General features: G+C 36.8%; 1 protein-coding gene across 2 annotated transcripts in view; it reads right to left on the minus strand.

Annotated features, from left to right (window-relative positions):
• Positions 1-23,019, minus strand: part of NDNF (neuron derived neurotrophic factor) — a 43,548-nt gene that overhangs the window by 13,730 nt on the left and 6,799 nt on the right. For both annotated transcript variants that reach the window (XM_030923883.1, XM_010361786.2), the window contains exon 2: positions 2,171-2,359. In XM_030923883.1, the coding sequence (XP_030779743.1) occupies positions 2,171-2,358 (188 nt within the window). In that variant the 5' untranslated portion in view covers position 2,359. The remainder of the gene's footprint in view (positions 1-2,170; positions 2,360-23,019) is intronic.

The raw sequence follows: 23,019 nt of genomic DNA on the forward strand, positions 1-23,019 counted from the left end.
GACAGGACGTAATCTACACGTTCGAGATATTTACTGGCTAGTGAGGGACACAGAAACATAATAACTAAGGAAACACAGCCACACATTATAGTGTCAAAGCTGAGGGATAATCACACCATGAGCCATTTAGCCTTTGGAATTTATGTACAAACATAAGAATAATTAATGCATTTGTTGTCTTTTTAAGTTTACTGCTGTGAAACTTTATCTGGAATTTCTTTTATTATTTGGAATATCAACAACATCTATGTGTGCTTATCACTGCATATTTCACACCTAGAAATGAAGTTTCTACTTGTGGCTATAATTCTTTATTAGTATAAGTCCGCTTTTATGTTAACATTTTTTCATATTGTGGATACCAAGGGCCTCAATAACTATTGGTGGAAAAAAGATAAAAATAATGAATAAAAGAAAGAAATAAAAATAGAAAATGTTTTATAATGTCTCATAATAAAAACATGGAGAAGCTTTTCTTCAGAAGTGTAATCCCTAAAACAACTCTTAAAGGCAACTTATTTTTAAGAAACTGGAAGACTAAACAAGATGAACTATTTAATTAAGTGATTTGATTACATAATGTGGAATGCTGTATTTAAAGTATACTGCAAAGAAGGCAGTGCACAAGTGCATTTGGGAAATGAAAGTAATTTCTACAGAAAATTTTTTATTTGATTTCACTCACACGTAAATTTCAAAGGACAAAATAATATGAAAAGCCAAACGTGTTCGCAAGAACTCAGTTAGTGGTTAAGAATAACTAGAAGTATGAGGACTGCCTTGTATGCCTTTTACTGTTTTCACAGACTCAATTTTAGTCAGGACCAAGACAGTAAGTTCCTTCAATATAATCATTTCCTTCTCTGCCTTTACTCTCATGAATGTCATTTAAAGGTTCAATATTATTTTATATGTTATTGACAAGTCAGTTACTAGACTGATGTGGTCATGCAAACAAATAATTTCCCTCGAGCAGTGCCAAAATGATATCCAAACAATAGTTCGCTCTAGTTAATGTATTTTGACTAACCAGATGGAGATATGACTGGGCCATTAAGTGGAAGGGGTTCAGACCACCACCTTCCATGATTACTGTTAATGAAAACTGAAAAGATGACTAATGATCTGATATACCTCAATCTCTAGAAAATGGGTTATTAATGTTCTGAGACAGTTTAATCCTTTGGCATGTCACTGTATCCCAGGTTAGAAGGAAAAACTGGTTCTGAAATATAATTATCCAAAGATTAACTGTGTGTTCTAAACTTATAAAGGGAGAAAAGAGTTTCGGCACTACAAAGTAGGTAATTTTAAATGTAATTAATTTATAACATATTACTTATATTATTTATATATTTTTTTAAAGGTCAAAATATTTAGAAACTTTGTGTGAGCCCAATTTGTTGATGTTGGAGTAAAGGTAAATAAACAGTGTCAGTTTTTATGACTGTTTAGTTTGATTCTCTCAGAATCTGATAGTATTTGTTGAAGAAATATTATACTCCTAAAACATAATGCATTAAGTGTGGTGTCTCACGCCTGTAATCCCAACACTTTGGGATGCTGAGGCAGGAGGATCACTTGAGCTCCGGAGTTAGAGACCAGCTTGGGCAACATAGTGAGATCCCCATCTCTACTAAAAATTTTAAAAATTTGCGGGGCAAGGTGGCACAGACCTACAGTCCCAGCTACTCATGAGGCTGAGGTGGGATGATTGATTCATCCCCGGATGTTGAGGCTACAGTGACCCATGATCATGCTACTGCACTCCAACCTGGGCAACAGAGACCTTGTCTCAAAAACAAAAACAAAACTTAATGCAAATTCTTGAAGAATTATACATATTCATGAAAATTGATTTCATTTTAATCCTACAGAATCCTTTTTAGAAATAGCCTACTGTACTGAAAAGAAGAAAATAATCATTCCAAAATATAAGAAGTGCAAGCATTGCCTACTCCACCCAAAAGGAGATGACAATCAGCAAGAATCAAACAGCCTTTATTTCATGAGAAGTTGCAGTACCATTTTCCCCCTTACTTACAGAAAATCGGTAATGCTATTCATAGGGTGATATGTAAATTACCTAAACTAGGTCTAAAGGTTACTTTCTTTTTTGGAGGCATCCTTTGTGAGCTTTTTAATAAAGAAAATACTGCAGGGAGAGTACCTTTTAGGTGTATCTCTAAAGAGATAACTGCTAATTTCAGCTCCATCTGGAATTACTGACGAATCATGAAAAAATGCCTTGTCCCGGATCTGCATCTGAAAAAGTTCCTCATCCCGGGTGGGTAACTTCTGGGTCCTTGAGCTGAGTGGAAACAGAAGCCACAGCAGACACCAGTGGAGCAGCACCATCCTGAGGCAACAGAAATGACTGCTTTATTAGTTTTGCAGGCAGACACTAGGGCAAGTCACAGACTTTCTAAAGGGTTAACATTATTTTAGCTTTGATGGAAATTTAGGGACGCATCACGTATTTTTGATACATGCACATGATCTTGAAGGCAACTTTACTACATTTTTTCTTCAAACGATTTCATGATGTTGAGAATAAATTCACTAGAATTTCAGACATTAAAAAGATTTTGAAATGAAAAGACTCTTGCTGCATTAACTTCTCTGGGTATTCAGAGAGAAAATCCTCACTTCATTACAGCAGAAGCCTATATGGACATTGTAGATAACATTGTATCAATGTCTCAAAGCTTGTGTGAAAATAATCTCTTAAGGTCAGTTCTTCGAACTATTATAAAAGTTAAACCAATGGTCGGCTGGTATCATTGCTCAGCAGTCAAGTTGCTAATTGCTGATATGATTGAACTATTACATTCAACATAAGTCAGAGACTCTTTGAGAACCAGAAAATCATCACTGCTCAATTATTTTTATTCTTCCCTAAAATCTGACTAGGGATTATACATATATAACTCTCTATATAGTATTATGCTTTTTCCAAGATCAAATTTTCTTAAGTCAGGGATTTATAAATCATAAAATTCATCTCCCTCACAGATTAAGCAATTTATCCAGAATCACATGATGAGTTATTTGTTGATGTCTAGTTGTTATCAGGTACCAGAGTCTTCAACACAACATTGACATTGACATATACACCTCTATCGTTTCAGAAAATGGGCTTGAACCCCCACTCACACATCAAGTCAGAAAGGTGTATATTTAGAACATTTGTCTTAACTTCCAGCAGAGTACTTTCACTAAGTTACGTTTTGGCATTTGTCACTGACTTTCATCAAAGATCCTCTAAGTAATGATGGATCATTCTCTACTGCACATTGTTGTAGGGGTGTTGTCAAAGGCACTGTCTTCCACGTGTCTTGATGTTCCCAACAGGAAGCCTCAGGTAGGCAAGTTCCTTGACATGACAGTCATGAAAAGACTTTGCTTCCTCTGACCATTTGGTACATTTTTTTTCTCACAGAAAGAAATATGTAAATAATTGTTTTCCTTTACCTCTTTGACTTAACATGTGTCAGGGAATTAAAGCATTAGAGAAATATAGTGATTTTACACTGAGGTACTTGAAATAGCAAATGTTTGTGATAATTCAAGATGAAGTGAATGCCAGTTTTATTTTTAAATAGACATTACTGTAATCAATCTCTACTTAAAACATCATTTGATTTTCATTTTGTCTTTCTTTGGATGCTATCAAAAATAGATTCAGATCCCAAAAATATATAGTTTGAAAAAAATAAACATTCTCCTTTTTACAATGTGGACACGAGAGGTGGATTTTTCACAGCGAGCTTATGCAAAAAGCATTTTACTTTTTTCCAAATATTCTTTTCTGCTCTGTGTTCTGTGGTTTTCCATACAACATATCTGCAGTGATTTAGAGCTAGTATGTTGAAAGCACTGTGCTAAGTTCACGAGCTGCATTACAACTTTTAGTCCTCACAATAAGCCTGTGAAGTAGCTGCTATCCTATGCAAAAATAAACCTCCATTATGTAAGCAGAGAAAGGATATAAATACAGGTGGATCTGACTGCAGAGCCCAATGTTCATCCTCTGTAATAACTCTCCAGAAAGCCATAATAACTTATTATGAGGTTTTCCTTCCGACTCTTATTTCTTAATTGTATTACAAGTGTAAGAAAATTCAACTGAGAGCTAAGAAACTTGATGTTTAGTTTCAGTTCCTAACTAGATGTGTGATCTTAGGCAATTCACCTAGCCACTCTGGACCTCAGTTTTTTGAAGATTTTGGATGGGTGATCTCTAATGAGCAATGCTTCTGTGACTGAAATAAACTTTTCTTCCTAACAAGCTGGCAGTTTAAGAGTAAGACCAGGCCTTCTTAAGTTGCATGAAGTAATCCAGATGATTGTCAAGGAGAAATCCAAAAGAACTTGGGGATGTCAGTGGGAGCTCATGAGAGTTGCTAACAGTAGACAAGGGCTATGTCTGCAAAAGATGGCTGGATGGATCAAAATCAAGACTAAGTTGATCTAATCTAACCAAGCAAGGACGTGGTAGACTGACCGGAATGGGACCTCCCTCACCGCTCTCTGTCCCTCCCCTCTGCTCCTCTTTTGTTTGGAGCTAACAAAAACAGAAAATCCAAATGAAATTTGTTATGCTGCCTCTCTTTAGAAATACCACAGACATGCCACATACAATTCTACCAGTTTATTTCTCTTTGTAGTACCATCCCCAAAACTTGCCTTGTGAGAACAGACGAGGCCAACTAAAGAAGAAAATCTCTTTAGAAATAGCTAGAATTTCACTTTCTGTACTTGTTAGAAACTTATAGCAAACATGCTACCAGAGCACTTGAAAGCGAGATACACAGGCATATTTGCCTCAGAGCCACTCAAGGCTTACCTCCTTAGGCCCCATGCTTGCCCACAAAGCTGCCAACCACAGTGCCACAGTATGACTTAGCAGGACCAGTTGCCTAAGGACCCAGGATATCTGGGATATTTAGGTCAGCCCCTGAGTTGGAGAAATAGTGTTGACTGATAGGAACTTTCCCTGCATCCTCAACTGCCCTAAGAAATAACTCTCTTTTTATTAAATCAGATACTTATAAAAAATGAATTCTGGCTGGGTGCAGTGGCTCACGCCTGTAATCCCAGCACTTTGGGAAGCCAAGGTGGGTAGATCATGAGGTCAGGAGTTTGAGACCAGCCTGGCCAAAATGGCAAAACCCCGTCTCTACTAAAAATACAAAAATTAGCTGTGTGTGGTGGCAGGCGCCTGTAATCCCAGCTACTTGGGAGGCTGATACAGGAGAATCACTTGAACCCGGACAGCGGAGGTTGTAGTAAGCCAAGATCACGCCACTGCACTCCAGCAAGACTCCGTCTCAAAAAAAAGAAAAAAAAATTCTGAGATAAAAACAATATTAATAAATTTTGTCATGTACATGCCACATGCCAGGCATTCTTCTAAGTTCTTTAAATATATTATTTCATCTAATGCTAGCAACAACACTATAATGTAGGCACTATTCTTTTTTCTCATTTTAAAAATGATCAAAGTGAGACTTAGATCGTAAGGTCATACAATAAATACTATCCGACATAAAAAACATGAACTATTTATTATAGGTGGCTTAAAATATGGTAAATCTGATTATTATATATTCTCCAATTCAGCTACTTAACAAATGAATATTAGTAAACAAATTCAAATTATAGGATTATGCAGTGTTGGGAAGCAATTCTCCATGGGTCTCTGTGTTTGTTTTTGCAGAAGTACTTGGGAGCAGAAGTACTGACTGCTTTTGTACCACATTATCTTTTCAAGGATATTTGTATAGTGAGCAGCCTTGGAAGATAAAGCCTCCGGAGCAAAGAGCAGGCATGGCTATCACCCATTATAAAAGATTTTAGGTTCCTAAATTCAGGAATCCTCTCCTGTAATAAAATCCAAACATGGCCTAGTGCCCTCTGGCCCTCTTTGCATCATCCTGTGCAAAGTGGGGGTCAGGAAGCCAGTGGAAGAAAATAATGATACTCTGCCTGAGTAATACATCACTGTGAGTAATAAAGGCCTTTGTCTCTGACCCAGGAGTATCGTGCCTTCTTCTAGCATCCATGAAACTATGACAGACTAATTTATTAGCTTGCAAGTGGGCTAAAATCTCAAATCTTTCATAGTTTTTGACACTAAGCTTCTATTTATTAAACTATTTTACTGGTTTGCCTACTTTATTAGTTCAGGTATATGTTTTTATTTAGATGATCACCAATAAATAGGTAACAGACTGAACTTTATCTTTTGCTTTAAAAAAACATCATATTTCCCAAACTAAAATTCCATTGGGCCACATTTTTTTTTTTTCTGAAACAGTTTTAACCATCTTAATTGCTATACCAATTATGGGCAAAGCACACTTTTCGAAAAAGTTTTAAAAACTAGTATGGACCCCAAACACAGAAATTTATACTCTGTCAGATTCTGGTTCTACAAATATTATCTAATAACATGCAACTACTGTTGGGGAAAAATTTAAATATTAGGGAGCATTGATGGCTTGTTCGATTTGGTGAGGTTACAGGCAGAAGTTAAAATATATTTAAAAGCAGCACGGAATATAGCTAATCAAAAAAATGACGGTGCAGATACATTGCATATATTTTTACAACTTACATTTACTGATAAAAATTATTCAAATGGTGGTTTTAAGATTTTACACATTTTTCCTTCCCAATAAAATGTTCTCTCTCAGATACACAGTTTAAGAACTAGTCATTTAGACTAAACAATGAAAATTCATTCTTCTTAAGCATAAGCCTTAAATTACTTTATAAGAACAGACTTTTTTTCTAAAATTACAAAAGTGCCCTCTAATGGCATAACTTTTCCTCTCATTTCTTTTTGTTACTTCTAGGTAGGCAGAGCTTATCCAGATTTAAACTTTAAATAACATCAATCAGAGTTTCACTTTAAGCACTATTTCCTTTTTCATGGCCATCTGGTGGATGATGTAGGAAATGTGTTTGCACAGCAACAAATCTTGCTATCTTTCTACAACTGAGGCTTTAGTTCAAACATAAGTTGAAAGTTGCTAGGATAATTCCAAATATTTTTATTTTGCTAGGCAGATCAACTTGGTTGCACAGTTATCCACAACCCAGAAGAACTTAGTGGTGGTATTCTGTAACTGAAAAAGTTGACTTTGTTTCAATTGAAAAGTACTAATGAATAAAAGATATAGATGCTAATATATAATTATGCTATTTTTATGTTGTCAAAGGCCTTCATATTTGGCACAAGTCCTCAGATACTGCTAAAACTGAGGTGAGAAAATAAAAATGATCCAATGATTTGATACACCTCAATCTTTAGAAAACAGATAATTGGTGATATGATATTTTTCTTTGGAATGCCCATATCCTACAGGTTAAAAGGGGAAATAAAACTGGCCAAAGATTAACCATATAGTCTATACTTACAAAGGTAGAGATGGGTTTGGATAATCCAAAGTAAATTAATTAGTTTATACGGTGTATGAATATATACACACACACGTATTTTTAGATCAAAAATGTAGAAACATTATGAGTTCAATCAGTTGATATTGGAGTTAAGGCAAATGAGTAGTAGTCCCCAAAGAGAAAACTTTTAAGTATAAAAATGGAATATCTGTTGCTCACTTTCTGGTGAGCAGGTAAATACTATACAACCCAAGAGATATGGAGAAGGGATTCTTTCTAATATTTTAGGACTATGGTGATGGGCACTTGCTTCTCCCCTTCATCACCTCCGGTTTTAAAGAAAATGTCAGTGAATAGATTTAAAGCATTTTTATTGCTCTTCAAGGAGTAGGGAGTGCAGCAAATGATGGATAACTGAGCATGTACAAACAATTCTAAGACTTTCTTTAGCATTAATTTGAACTTCATAGTCTATGGAACTTTTAGGTAAATTAAACAGTCCAACTGACCTGGCATATCCTTTTCCCACAGACCTGTGGAAATGCTTGTGAATTATAAAACGGTCAGTGATAAGCAAAGTAAAACTTTAAAAGGAGTTTGAGTAATTTATTTTATCAATTAAATGCCCAGAATTACCTCTATCATCACAAAAAAGCACAACATACCTAAAAAAATTAAACTTGTCCCAGAATGTCTATAGCAGTTCCACTACCATCATTTTGCAAAATTTATCTGCAATTACATAAGATCAACTAGTCAATTTATTCACCTTGGTTAAACCACTGGTTCAGTTAGCTAACATTTCTTATTTGAAATTGTATGAACAGTGATAAGAAATAAATCTGGCTAATTTTTTTCTTGAAATTCCACTAAATGGTTTTACCACATATGACAATTAAGACTCTTAAGAGCAGACTCTTATTTCAACCACTAGAGAAAGCTTGTCTTTAATATTTACAGACTGCTATTTGGTTGTATTATCTGAGCAATTCAAGCAATTGCAAATCTGGTAGATATAAAGTTCTTTTAGGCTTTCATATAATAGTCCAAGGCTCTCAAAATAGAAGACGTGATATAAATTAAGGCACCGTGACCTTTCTCAAACTGTAGCTTCCTCAGAACAGCAGCCAACAGCTTTACCTACCTGTGACAATATGATCAAAACAAATTCCTCCATCCCTCCAACACCAACAAGTTCTTTGCAGAAATGTATAAATGTAGCTGTCAAAAATGTCATCAAGCTCTTATACACGTTACATGTTATAAAATTTAAGATCAGATTCATCAGTATAAATATAACATAAAGTATAAAATTTGAAAAAATATATAGTATCACTGAGATTCGCATAAAAATTATCTAATGTGCCTGGTCATGTGCAGGCCACGAAGTTGGAACAAATTTACAATGACAAAAAAGGATGGGCATTCTGATTTACTTGAAGCGAATGTACTGAGAATAAATGGAATCTAATGTTTAATTAAAGAGAGTGGAAAGTGCATGATTATAATTTAGTGAGAATAATTTCAAGCAATGGTCTGCCACAGAGATTTCTGTTATTTTCTTTTCCTAAGTGCAAATATTTAGTCTTTTAAATTTCCATTTTTAAACTCAAGGGCATTTGCTTTTGTTTGAATCATTCATGTCACATTTGATAATAAATCTGAAGCATTTGGTCAAGGTGTAAGAAAAACATATATCGCTTTGGTTGGGGGAAGAACCTTGTGTCTGATGTTGACTTGCTGGGCAGCAAGCGAAGGGGACTGCACACTTTAATACTGAATGTCCACCATGTGTCAGCGTGAACGTACGGATTCCCTCAAGGCAAAAATGCAACAATCAAAAGTTGAATTCCCAAAAGCTGTTTTATTTTGTTTTCTTTTGCAAACAATGAAAATGTCTGAAGCTAGTTGTTCTTAAAAATCCAAATCTGTTAAAAATTTGAAGGAAATATAGCTTATTATGGACTGACATTTCCATATTTGAAAAGGGAGAAATAAAGCAGATGGAAGTAAAGGATTCCTGGTCTGCCTTGAGGAGTGGTCTCTGGCACATGCTAGGTGAGCTCACACTCTGCGATAACATGCCAACTTCTACCCAGCTCAACAAAGTAGAGCCGACATTATGTACAGAACTCATACACTAAAGCTCTCTAAATGCAGGCTGTCAGTGCACAGTGGCATGATTATTAAGGGTTTTAGAGTTCATTATGTCAATAATCTATGGATTAGGGACTTGCACACGCATTTCAACTGCAATCATTCCAACCTCCCTTAGCACTTTTCTAAATGACTGCCAACTTTCCTTCTGGAAGGAAATTAAATTAATATAAAAAAGCAATGTGAAATTAAAACATGCCAAGAATTCGAATAAAGTTTCCATTCTGTCATGCACTCCCTCTGAGTCTCATGATGCAGAGTTCATAACAGGGATAACGTTAGGGCATTCTAATTTAAAAGATGGCCAAGCCTACACAATCAGAATTATTTCAAAGAGGATCAGATTTTAAAGTAAGTAATCTTGTATTCCCATCAATATTAATGCCAATGAGAAGAATAATGAACAATAGAATTGGCCGAAATAAATGTCCCATAGATAGTAGTCTGTAATTCAAGAAGCCAGACCCATTTTAATAAAGAAAGGAGTAAAACTCTTAAAATGTATCAGATGGGTGATTAGAAGATATGACAAAGTTCAAAAGCAGTGTATGGGAGAATGCAAAGAAAAACTGGAACAAAATACTAAATACCTTCTTCCTATCAAAATGTCCTGTACATGTAAAACTGAGATAGCTGGGATAACTTCCACTGTCCTAGGTGATGCTAATGATTCTTAGAAAGCCCCAAAGGAAGGAATAATATGCTTGGTTGCTTTTCTTGCTTTTGTTTGGCAACTAAGCCTTATTTCCTGTTGATCTGCAACAAAATGAAAATGACTTCCTGTGCAACATTCCCCAAAGCAGTTTACAAACTGCATACCTCATTCTCTACTGAAATTTAGCTAAGATGGAGCATGGCAGTGCGCCAGTAGCATGTAGCAACAGCACATATTGGCCTGGAAAGTGAGGCATGAATTGTTGTGGTCAACAAAAAATATATTGAGTCCCTGCAGTGTGTAGCACCGTAAAAATTTGATTTTTTTATAGCCATTTTATCCAAGAAGTTAACTCTTCAGTAAGTCACTCCATGGATTTCTTAGGATACCACAACCTAAATATGTCCAAAAGAGCAAAGATGAAGAGATTAAGAGTTTGTCAAGTATTGATGCCATACTCCAAACTCAACCGGGTACTGTGAGGTCTCAAAAAAATATATATTTTAGGAACTTAGAATCTATTTATGGGGCAAAATGTACCTGCCCAGCCAACAGAGTCCAATGTCAGCATTTCCACTCATTTATTATTTTAATTCAATATCTATATAATAAGTTTTTGCTACATGCCAGGTACTCTTCTAGGAACAGTTGTGACCTCAGGAAGTGAGTGTTCTAGTGGTTGTGACAGGCAACACATAAACAGATACACAAGAAAACATCATTGCTGGTAGCTATGCTAAAAATTAAAATAGGCTTGTGTGAAAGTGTGGTGATGGGCTGTTTTAGATTGAATATTTAGAGAAGTTTTCCTAGAGGAGATGACATTTATGCTGTCATCTGAATGACAATAGGAAACCAATGAAGCAAATAAATGTCAGGAGAAAAAGCATTCTGGGCAGAGAAATAGCTGGTGTGAAGGCACTGAGGTTGCACTAAGCATGAGGTATTGACAAAAGGAAAGGACATCAGTGTGGAACAGAGTGGGTGAGGGAAGAAAGGAAGACCAAGTAAGTTATCTCAGCACCAAGTATGTGCCGATCACATAAAGATTTACACCCATATTAAGGGGTTTGGATTCTGTTCCAAGTGTGTTGGAAAGGCCCCCACCGCCAACTTTTTTGAGACGGGGTCTTGCTCTGTTGCCAAGGCTGGAGTGCAGTGGTGCAATCATGGCTCACTGCAACCTCTACCTCCTGAGCTCAGGAGATCCTTCTGCCTCAGCCTTCTGAGTAGCTGGGACTACTGGTGTGTGCCACGTTACTCAGCTAGTTTTTAAATTTTTGTATAGAAGGGATCTTTGCCATGTTGCCCAGGTTGGTCGCAAACCCCTGGGCTCAAGTGATCCTTCCATCTTGGCCTCCCAAAGTGCTGGAATTACAGGCATGAGTGGAAAGCTCTTTAAGCATGGAAAGGCCATGAAGTGATCCAAGCTTTTTCAGGAATAACCCTGTCTATTGTATAGAAAATGACTTTCAGAGAAGAGGTAGTGTTAAAAGCAGAAAACAACTTCATCTTTGTGAAAACAAAAAGATCAGATGAAGGCTACTGCAGTTGTCCATGGTAGAGATGGTGGTTGTTTCAACTTTGGAGAGGAGATGAGGAATAATGGAAAAATTGGGTATATGTTTAGCAGTTGGATTGCCAGAATGTGCAGGTAAGTTGGAGGAAGGAAGTGAGGAAAAAAGAGGAATAAAAAATAACACATTGATTATAGGAACATGCATATGATAAAATGACAAATAGAAAGTAATGCAAAGATAGCAGAAAGGAGAGAAATAAATTAGTCAAACAGAGTTTTCAGGCGGCATCTAATAGCCTGAATAGCTGTCTATCTTAGATGCAGTTTTAAAAACTAGTTATTATATTTAAGAAGGTATTAGAAGAGAGGAGAAAAAGAGGAAGGCATTCTCTTTAAATGATGAGAAACATAAATGAGGAAAGGCTACAGTGGAAATTAGTAGGAAGTGTGGTTAAAAAAATAGAAGACTGATTTCAATTATCATGGTGGGAAATGTGATCTGCCATTGGATCATGGATGGTTGAAGAGACATATTAGAGAAAGGCAATACATACACACATGCACCGACCCCCAAGAAGTCGCTTCTTTGAACTTAAATTTTAAGTGAAGGGATGCATATTATTTGAGGCCAACCCATTTGTTAAAAGTACCCAGAGGAGAAAGAAGTCCGAAGGCATATTTTCGTCCTGGAAAGTGGTTATGGTAAATGAGAAAGAAACAGAATTAAGAAAGACAGATACAGAAGGTACAAAGAAAATTTGACAAGAAAATATTACTGTTTGGTATATGTGACCAGACCTCTTCATATGCTGTATCCAAACAGATAGGCTAAATAAAACCTATGGACCTTCCTAGAAACTCACACCTGCCAAATACCATATAACTTATGCTACTAGGCATTTATTTGGAAAGAAGCACCATCCCTGGAGGAATTCTAAAGGCAATGGAGTAATCCAGAATGTAGTAAACTACACAAGCATGAGCAGGGAAGTGGCAGACGGTGAGCTCAGTGAAGAAAAGACTAGGAGGGAATTGACTGCAGTCACCGAGACAGTCGAGAAAACCAGGCTAGAGAGAGTAAGGAAGTGACTGGCAGCATCTTTAGGACGGATACCAAGCTTTGACGTATAATACTTCACAGGGCAGCTCAGCAATCTTTTCATACATTTTGCACTACGCATGTTAAATGCTCACTACTGATGGATCAAATTGAACCATCACTAGCTCTTCTGAACTGAGATAACTACTGATTTTGTTTGCTAGTAACAGCAAGGATAAAACTGAAAGACTAAAACAGAATAGTACAGCAAGAAAAAAAGATACTAAAAAACTATCAGTCATTTCATTCAGTCACGACCTTGAATTTTTGTATATTTTCCATCTATCTCAGGCCATATGTACTATCTACTTAAAGGATCTTAAACATTCAAAAGGTTTTTCTAGTTCTACTCACCATATTAACAAGATAAGCTACTTAAAATGATTCAAGTTCAAAGATGTTTCTGTTCTTATGACAAACCTGGTTTTAAAAACTGCCTTGGTGATTCTGCTGGCGATGTCTGTTAAACACATGGGTTGAATCCTCCCTAAAGCGTCCGTCAAAGAAATCTTTTATAACCCAGCTTCGGTGATGTAACAAGAAGCAATACCCACGAATAAGGCAGTAACAACAGAAAAGAGCCAGCATGGTGGGATTACAGAGTTCAGTGGGTAATTCCACAAATATGTGTAGGGCATTTACTCTATACTAGGCACTGCCTGACATGCTGGGAATGAAGCAGTGAACAACAAGTGTGAAGATCTTGAACTTATAGAGCTTATACTCAGTGGATAAGAGGGACGAAAAACAAGTACAGAACAAAGTATAATTAATATAATGATCCCAGAGGGCACTGAGCACTCTAAAGAAAATGATACAGGATAAGGGACTAGAGAGGACCTTTGGAAAGGTGAAGGCTGGGAAGAAGGGGCCCTTCTAAGCTAAGTGGTCAAGAAACCCTCTCTGAGGAAGGAACATTTCAGCAAGGGCTCACATGAAGAGTAAGCCATACAGAGCCACGCAATTTTGGAACCAGAAGTGACTTTTAACAGATGAAAACACTGAGGAAGAGACAGCAGAAAGACAAACACTAGTCTCCCTGGCTTCGCACCTGGGAACCTGCGTCACCTGAGTTAACTGCAACCATCAGCCACTAAGAGGGACACGCTGCCAAGTCACGGGGACTGTAAGACAGGCACTGGCTCACCGGGGCCCGGCAGTCAGGTCAGGTGAGGAATAACTGGCCAGTGTTAAACCCAGGGAGGACACCAGATGCTCTGACGTCCATTATCAGATGAGACGGATTAGAGGCTCTCCGGCTAGCCCAGCCAGTCCCCATGGTCAGCATGGTTTTAGAGGAAGGAGTTTGGAGCTCAGCAACATAAAGGCATATCTGACAAAGCCATTCCACTGAAGGAAGCAGTTTGAAAGGTAGGAAGTGTTCCTACAGAGGGAGGATGCTTCCTGACTTTCCCAAAACAGGGCTATAAAATCTCCGGGGAAATTCTTAATAGGATTGCGACAGTGTGGTGTTTACTTAGATGGTTTGTTATCTGAGCTCTCCCTGTACACTGTCAATAAGTCAACCAGTGTTTATTAAGTGCCTACTCCAAGTCCCCTGGGAACCTCAGAGGCCAATAAGGTGGAATTACAGTCCTCTGGTGAAACCGAAGACTTTGTTTCTTACGTTACTTTCTCGTCTCACTTGAATTATAGTTATTTTTATATTTTTCTTGTCCCTATAAAAAAGCTCTTCATGGGGCTTATATAACACAAGTTTATGAACAAAAACTACCTTTTACTCCCCTTTATATTCCCTTCATAGCTGTTTTTAGTTTTCTTGTATAAAGTAGGCATTAGATAAATATTTGCTGAATTATACTGTTTTCAAGAAGCTAACAGTAGACAGCAAAGCAATCTGAAATATCTCCCATCAGAAAAATTCCTAAAATTTCTGTACTGTGCAAAGAAGTTAGGGGTGGCTGTTTACCAAACCCTCAAGGCTAATTCTTAGCTTCAAGACTCAAGAGTCAGGCTTGAATTTGAATCTGAGTTCCACTCCTTCCTCTGCCAGAATGCCTCCATACCACTGTGACTGTGGGCAGATGATGCAACTGCTCCAAGCCTCGGTTTCCATGTTTGTGGATTGAAGTGTAACAGTAGGTCCTGATGAGGCAGCTGAAGGGTAAACGAGGATGCTGCATGAAAATCAGGACATGCCAGTGTAGCAGCACCATCTTTCCAATTATGAGACTAGGGACCTTCATGCTATCTGACTTTTCAATCCCCATGTCCTATTAATCCTCAAATCCTGCCAATCTACTTGCTGCATATTCTCCAAAATTTGTTCTCTCTTTTCTATCCAAATTGTCAATGCCTCAAATTGTCCACTTATTGTGTCTCACCTAACTGCTCTCATACCCTTTTCCAACATCTCTCATTCATTTTCTATGGTACTGACATTGGCATCTTTACAAACAAAAATCTGTTTCACTCTTCAAAAAACTTAAAAGTCAGATGGCTTCCCATTACCCAGAGGATGAAGTCTACGGCCCATGAGGTCCTTCATTCTCAAGCCCTGCACTCTGCCACACTCATTTCCTACAAGCTCCTCACCCTCTGCTTCATATTCCCAGTAAGTGCCTCTAGCCTGGGCACAGGCCACTTTTTTTGCTAGGATGCCTTTACTGCCTCTCTGGGTGGCAAAATTCTACTCATTCTTTAAGACTCAATCCTCAACAATGACAGAGAAATTTGGTTGTGCACTTTTCTATGCTCATATTTCTATTGAAGACCATCTTAAATTGTTTATACACATTCTAGAGTTTTCTAAGGGTAGAAAAGGAATCCTACGTATATCTACAAGTTATAGTACTGACCACAGAGCCCAACATCAAGCAGATACTCATGACATTTTGTGGGTGCATAACGAATAAATGAAAAAGAACATTCAAGTTGACTACTGTAGCTGATGTACAGAATTTGTTTCAAGAGAATATAGGCTAAATAGCAAATAAAATATGAATGTTTTGACTATTTTATGGGCACTAAATTTATACATAATAGGTTATTGCATGAAACCTAAATAGTCTGGAAGCATATCTCTAATCTGTTGAGGGGGACATCATGGACATCCACTGGCATGGCTGCCATATGGTGATGACATGTGCTGGATGGTCCAGGAGCCTGGTGTAAGGATGCATTTTTCTGTCTTTAAGAACACAAAAATGTCCTGATAAGAACAAAAATAGCATATTACTCAGGAGGGCCTCTTTCCTCTGAAATAATGTACATTTTGGTTTGCTTAGGATCTATTCTGATCTGAGCACAGGAATGGCGTATACGAGTGCTTCTCAAACCTTTGTGGGCACAGAAATCACTGTTTTCCCATTAAAATGCAGATTCTGGTTCAACAGGTCTGGGGTAAGTCCTGAGAATGGTCCTTTCTAACGGGCTCCCAAGAGATGTTGATGTTGACAGTTCATGGACTGCACGCGAATAGCCAGGTGATGGATGGGTCTGTCTCTTCCAATCTCGCGATTCTCATGTATTTTTAGGTGATGGATGGGTCTGTCTCTTCCAATCTCGTGATTCTTGTGTATTTTTATTTTGAAACTTCCAAAGTATGAAGACCTATAATCTGGTAGTAGCAGCAGTAGGATTTTCATCTCTAGGATTTTGATTGTTAGAACTTTCTGATCTTTAATTTTCATTGACTACCAAGTTTTAATATTTTAAACCTCTATTTAGGGAGAGGTATGAATGGGAGAGACATTGCCCATATCCTTTCTTTTTCTAATAAATATTATTATATCCATACTATTTCAGTTTTCTCTTTTCTCTACCTTCTTTCTTTAGTTTTATTTTTTTAGTTTTGAGACAGAGTCTTGCTATGTCACCCAGGCTGGAGTGCAGTAGTGCAATTATGGCTCACTGCAGCCTTGACCTCCCAGGCTCCAGCAATCCTCCCACCTCAGCCACCTAAGTAGCTGTGACTACAGGCACATGTCACCATGTCTAGCTAATTTTTTTAGTTTTTGTAGAGACGAGGTTCAAAACTAGGCTGGTTTTGAACTCCTAGCCTCAAGTGATCCTCCTGCTTTGGCCTTCCAGAGTGTTGGGATTACAGATATGAGCCACCATGCCCAGCCTACCTCTTTTACATTACAAAAAAAAAGTTTATACCCTCGAGCAGTTTGTGTTTATCACAAAGCCCAATAACGGACCAATGGACTATTTAGGAGATGGTGACAAGATTCAAAATTACACCAAAGTTTCTGGTTTGTTCATATACTTAAATAGAGTTTGCAAAAATACTACTAATAAATAAAATGAGATCAAGAAGAAACCATTTATTACTACTACAGAATAATAAATTGCATAGAGTAAAACAGTGATGCTTCATTCTGTCGGCCTAATCCCACATTTACCGAAATATCTGATGGTCTGGAAGCTTCAACTCTCCCTCATCTTTACCCCCAAGGTCCCCAGCAGTTCTTTTGATGGGTCAGCACTAAAGTCTAAGTATTTACTATTAAAGGATGTGTGGTGGCCTCCAGTGCCAAAGCACAAGACATAAACAAAAGAGTAATTTTTAAAAACTATAATAAAGCTAATATAATCCATAGATAGATGAATGAGTAGATGTACCAGTGACCTTAAAGAGTTAAAAGGGTTAAACCCTTTCCATGCCCTGGAAATACTACTTCCAGAAAAAAGGGGAGGACACACAAGTATGAAGTTAACTTGTTTTTGTAAAAGAAAGTAACTTAAAAGGAAGTTTTCAAATATGTATTTATTCTATCAGCCCTCTTATAAAATCCAAGGCCCCCAAAACACATAAAAATACCTCTGGAGAGATTAGAAAATATTCTCCAAAGATATTAGTTCCTGATAATTTAGTAATTTGAGAGCTTGTTTGGAGGTTCTGGCAGGGGAGCTCAGCTACTCATATACCCTTGACCAAAGACCGGTCCCCCTTCATCGGGACAGTCATCCTCTCTGGCCCAGTACGCAGCTTCAGGAGGGATGCACATGGAGCAGGGAGGGAGGAAAGGACACCCGCCTAGCCAGCCAGATCAGCCTAATCAACCCTGGCCATCAAAGGGGTGACAAATGTCGCAGCCAGATCACCCTCACAGCCACCATCTCACAATTTGGAGAAAGAATAGGTAACATATCATTTCCTTTTCTTTCTCTCTTTTCTGCTAGCTCAAAGTTCAGTGTCTCAGGTGACCTCTTCCCATGTCTGAGTTCCTCATCAATTCAGGATTGAGTTTTCTTGCAAACACCTGAATTTATTTTTTGGTCTGTTCTTTACTTCCCCCTCTCCCCCCACCAACTACTACGTAATTTTTATTATTTATTCATCTATTCATGCATTTATTCATTTAGTCAAGTTTTGAAACAGTTTACAGGGTGCCAAAGCAAAATAGAAAAAGATCACTCAACTTAAGAGTAAGATCTGAGTCAAAGATCTAAGTTGAAGAAGTCCTTGATTAAACCATGATCGGCTTTGGTACTTTGACTGAGTCTCTTAATCCCCTTCAATCTGAATCACCTCATCTACAAAATGGAGACAATTATTCCCAGGATTGCTATGAGATTAAATGAAATAATTGATATGAATGTTCTTTTAAAATTAAAAAGGTTCTATTGATCTTCAAGTAGTGTAAGCCAGTTTCTCAAAACTGGTTGCAACGTTTTATTCGGCAGCAAAAAACATGTCTTGACTTACTCTTAAAACAGAGATATGTGAAGGAGTTTCAGCATCAGATTATTCCATCTTTATTTACCTCACCTATCAGGTAAAAGATTAGGACCCTATTCAATTAGATACTCATGAGAAGCACAAAGTAAAAGGCCAAGATGTTGGATTTTAAAAAATAATCACAAAAATAATTGTAAACTCTTAATATGCTTTCTGTTATCCTTCATACACCGTATCTGAGGACATCAACATTTTTTAATAAACAAAACTAGATCAACGCTGGTTCAAAGGTGAGTGTGCTCGGGCTCTTTAGGCACTATATCTAGCAAAGGATTTAAGAGGCACGTGTTGAGATCAGAGCACTGAGGATTAGGATCAGTTCCTGGGATGTTCTGCATTATTATTTCTGGATTAAGAGATGGTTAAAGAAAAGTACACTTTCAAAAGGCAAACAACACAGACAGATCCCACAGTCATTTTCAATAGTTTATAGCAAATTGTGATGAAATAATACAAGCATGTAAACTTCCAACAATTAGAGAGATGACAAACCACAAGTACTGACACAATATGGGAATTCAGACCCACAATTATGTAATCCTTTCCCCGGAAGGAAGTAAGATATACAGTGAGGTGTGGTTTTTCTTCTCCTTTTTTTTTTTTTTTTTAAGGGAAGCACTAAGGAAAAAGCTGCAGCTAGTGAGTGTTGCGGTCAACAATGGTCAGTGATCATTACACAAGATAGAGCCTGCCAAGAGAAAAAGAGGTCTTGAAACTGCCTGCTTGTTGTCACTGCTTTGTAAGTGTGAATAAACTTTAAATGTGGAAATTAAAAAATATATATATAGACTGAGTTTGGTGGCTGAAGTGCTGAGTGTATAAATACTTTCACTATCTGAACTTATTTTTCTTAGTAAATCTTAAAGGGTTTTAAACTTTTAGAATTTTTGGCATATCTTTTGTATATATGTTTATAGGTGCTCTCATTTTGCTGAAATGTACAATTTCATCCAATTTTTAAAAAATAATTTAAAAATAATTTTAAAAATCTTAGAACTGATCTAACCTCAACTCCTGCCTCTCAAGAATGCCACATAATTAACATTATAATGGAATAACTTGATAGGTAAATTTACTAACTACTTCTAATTTCACAAGGGATTCTGCAGCTTATTGATTTTTCAGTGATTGCAGCTACCATACATAATGGGAATATATTTCAATATCATGGGTTATGTGTCTCTAATAAACTTATGAGTTATTTTTCGAATCCCAAATTTTCTTATTGGGCTCTATTTACTGAAGAAAATATATTTTATTATTTCCTTTTTCCGGTAACTTGTCTCCAAAGTATGTGAAAGGCTTTGTCTGTCACATATATGTGCACATACAGACACACACACATACAGAGAGAGAGAGAGAGAGGAGAAATCAAACTCAACAAATAGCATATCCTAGAACATTGCAATACCCAGATTTGAATGACTGGGTTAGTAGTACTAATTAAAAGGAGGGCTGAAGAGAGAAAATTTGACTTCAAGAGATGATTTCAGGCTATAAGTAGACTTAATAAAGCCAACTGACAACCTAGTTTACCTTTTATGATTGGAGGAGAATCTATGCAAATGGTGACTGGGGGTGTGGGGGGGCCAGAGGAGATTTACATCAGAACCTATGCATGTTCAGAGATTACTTCACTTTCAATGATTTCCCCTATTAAAAAAGACTTTAACCTTCTGGAAGGAGAGATACGGGGATTACGTATCACTGTTAGCCCTTTGTGCCATTTGTAACTAGTGTTTTTTACTCTCAAAGGTAAGTTTTGTTTCTGTTTTACCTGAAATAATGATTTACAAGTAAAAAAGTTTAATCAGTTTCCACTTTAAAAATTCCCTAAGAAGTTAACTATTACCAAAAACAAACAGTGAGTGCATAGACAGTCTACAATTATGGTCTTGTGGATTTAGGCTAAACAAGTGGTATTCCGAATAATTAAATTGTAAAAAACTTCTAAGCAAATTGTCCAGACAAATTAATTTGGCAACTAATCTCAGCCTACGTTTTAAAACACTTTTGCTTCTAAAACCAAAGAGTTACGACTTTATTTAAAAAGTTTCTGTGAGTTTAGGTCAGTCAGATTTATCAGGAGTAGGAGGACAGAATATCTTCCTCACTGGGTTGCTGTGAGGGTTAAGGAAAGTGATGGATGTGGAAGTGCCTTGTAAACAATCAAGAGTTATATAAAGATATAACATTATTAATAAATAGAATCATTTCCACTTCCATTGTGAAATTCAAAGCATGGAAACAACTTTAACATTAGTTAATAACTGACAGCATTACTGAGAAAAAATATAATTTCAAAGAAAAACTGCAAAATGTAACACAATACACATGAAATATGATGGATGGAACATTTTAAACTCTCAGATTACTGAAATTTTCAAAACATAATGGGGCACAATATGTATTTATTCATAAAAGAGGAATTATGAAATACCTCTACAAATAACAGAATAATATTGAAAATAGTAACTAGTTTGAGAGCTTTTTCAGCTTCTTACTTCCTTTCAACGCCTCTCACTCAGTAATGTGTTGTCTACACTGAGGTCTCCAAACCTCTTAGAATTGTGATTTTAAGAAAATGTATATGCATGTGTGTGGGTTTGTGTGTGTGAGTCTGTATACACACATACATACTCATAGTACATTAAAAAATACTTAAAAGCACTCTATACTGGGATGAGTATCATAGATAATTATAGTAGATATAATTGTACATTTCAAATCTTTTTCTGGTTAATTTCAGAGGTGTTTTGTAAAGAGGGCTGATTATAATATTATTATTATCATCATATTTTTAGAGATGGGGTCTCAGTATGTTGCCCAGGCTGGACTGCAGTGGCTATTCACAAGGGAGATCATTGTGTACTATAACCTCAAACTCCTGGGCTCAAGTGGTCCTCCAGCCTCAGCCTCCTTAGCAGCTGGGACTATAGCTGTGCCACTGCACCTAGCAGAATGTCATTCTTTTTATCTTGCATTATTTTTGCTTCACACATGCTGTCACCTCTGCTGTTCTTTGTTGTTCCATGGCTGTCTGATATCCTGAGTAAGAGTGCTTTTGTTAATTTATACAGTATTAACCAATATTCACAAAACTTGACTTCATTCTTTACAGATAAAAGTGACTATAAATAGATCTTCTGGTATTTCCTTCTTACACCATAATGAGGCAATCTCTGCCCCACAATGAGGCAAAGAGGGCACCCCCTTTTAGAGACCTCTGCTTCACGAGGCTGACACTAACAGAAGCTGAATATCTGTTCAGTACGATTTGAGAGGCAATGGGCAACCTCCACTTTGATTGTTTAAAACAGTATCTTGTATCCTCCACTTTACTGCAATTAAAAGACAAGCTTTTAAATGCAAATATTCACTGGGCCTAACCTTGCAAAGATAATTTCAAATGTCCTTTTCTAATTCCTGGACAGCTTCTGATAGTGTCAACCTTGGAAAGCAGAGGTCTCTAAAAGGGGGTGTCCTCTTTGCTTCATTGCGGGGCACAAATTGCCCATTATGGTGTAAGAAGGAAATACCAAAAGACCTATTTATATTCACTTTTACGTGTAAAGAATGAAATACACACACACACATATATTATACACATATATATTTTATACATATATATGTATAAAATAACCTCTTTCTAAAATGTTGTCTTAAGTGACCTGGCTTTATCTAGTTATTAAAATACCTTTGTAAAAAGTTAGCTGATATCAGTTTACCCATTTCCCATTGCAGAAACATTTTCATATTTATAGAGGACACTGAAAAATAAAATTACTTTAAAAGTTAAAAAAAAAAAACATATTTTTTGAGGTAGTGTTTTGGTACCTGAGAGGCCTTGGGAGCAGGGTACCTCTAAGGCCATCTCTCATGTAACCCACCTGTTAGTTCTACTAGTATGGTGAATCCTGCCATTGCTATCACCAAAGTGTTAAATGTTTACCTCTCATTTAACATGCAGTTTTCTTTTACCATAAAAAGTAATGCATTTTCATAGCACCCAAAGAACTGACAATATCAGAGACTCAGGAAGGCACAGCAATAAACGACTGATGTTTTTCCCCAGTTAACTACGTGTCTTAGCTAGCGCTGGTGTTTCTGATCTCTGTCCCACTGTTGGCAACAAATCTCTCTTGAATTACAGGATGCAGCGACTTACGAATCAATCCAAATTTGAAGCTTTTGATAATATCAGTAAATTTTGTGAATGTTGGAATTTAATGTAAAATGACAACATTTATTGAGGGCCACCAACATACACATAATATTTAGACCTATATCCTATATATATATACACACACACACTAGTGTATTATTATGGGTAAAATGTGTTTATTATGTGCTTTTAAATGTATTTTTTTAAAGAAGATAACTCAAATGAATCAAGTACTTTTATGTTCGCATGGAGGGTTTTTTGTATAGCTCTGATAATTTAATTGGAAATGCATTTTATTACTGGA

Source organism: Rhinopithecus roxellana, chromosome 2 (genome assembly GCF_007565055.1).
Source record: "Rhinopithecus roxellana isolate Shanxi Qingling chromosome 2, ASM756505v1, whole genome shotgun sequence".
NCBI lineage: Eukaryota > Metazoa > Chordata > Mammalia > Primates > Cercopithecidae > Rhinopithecus > Rhinopithecus roxellana.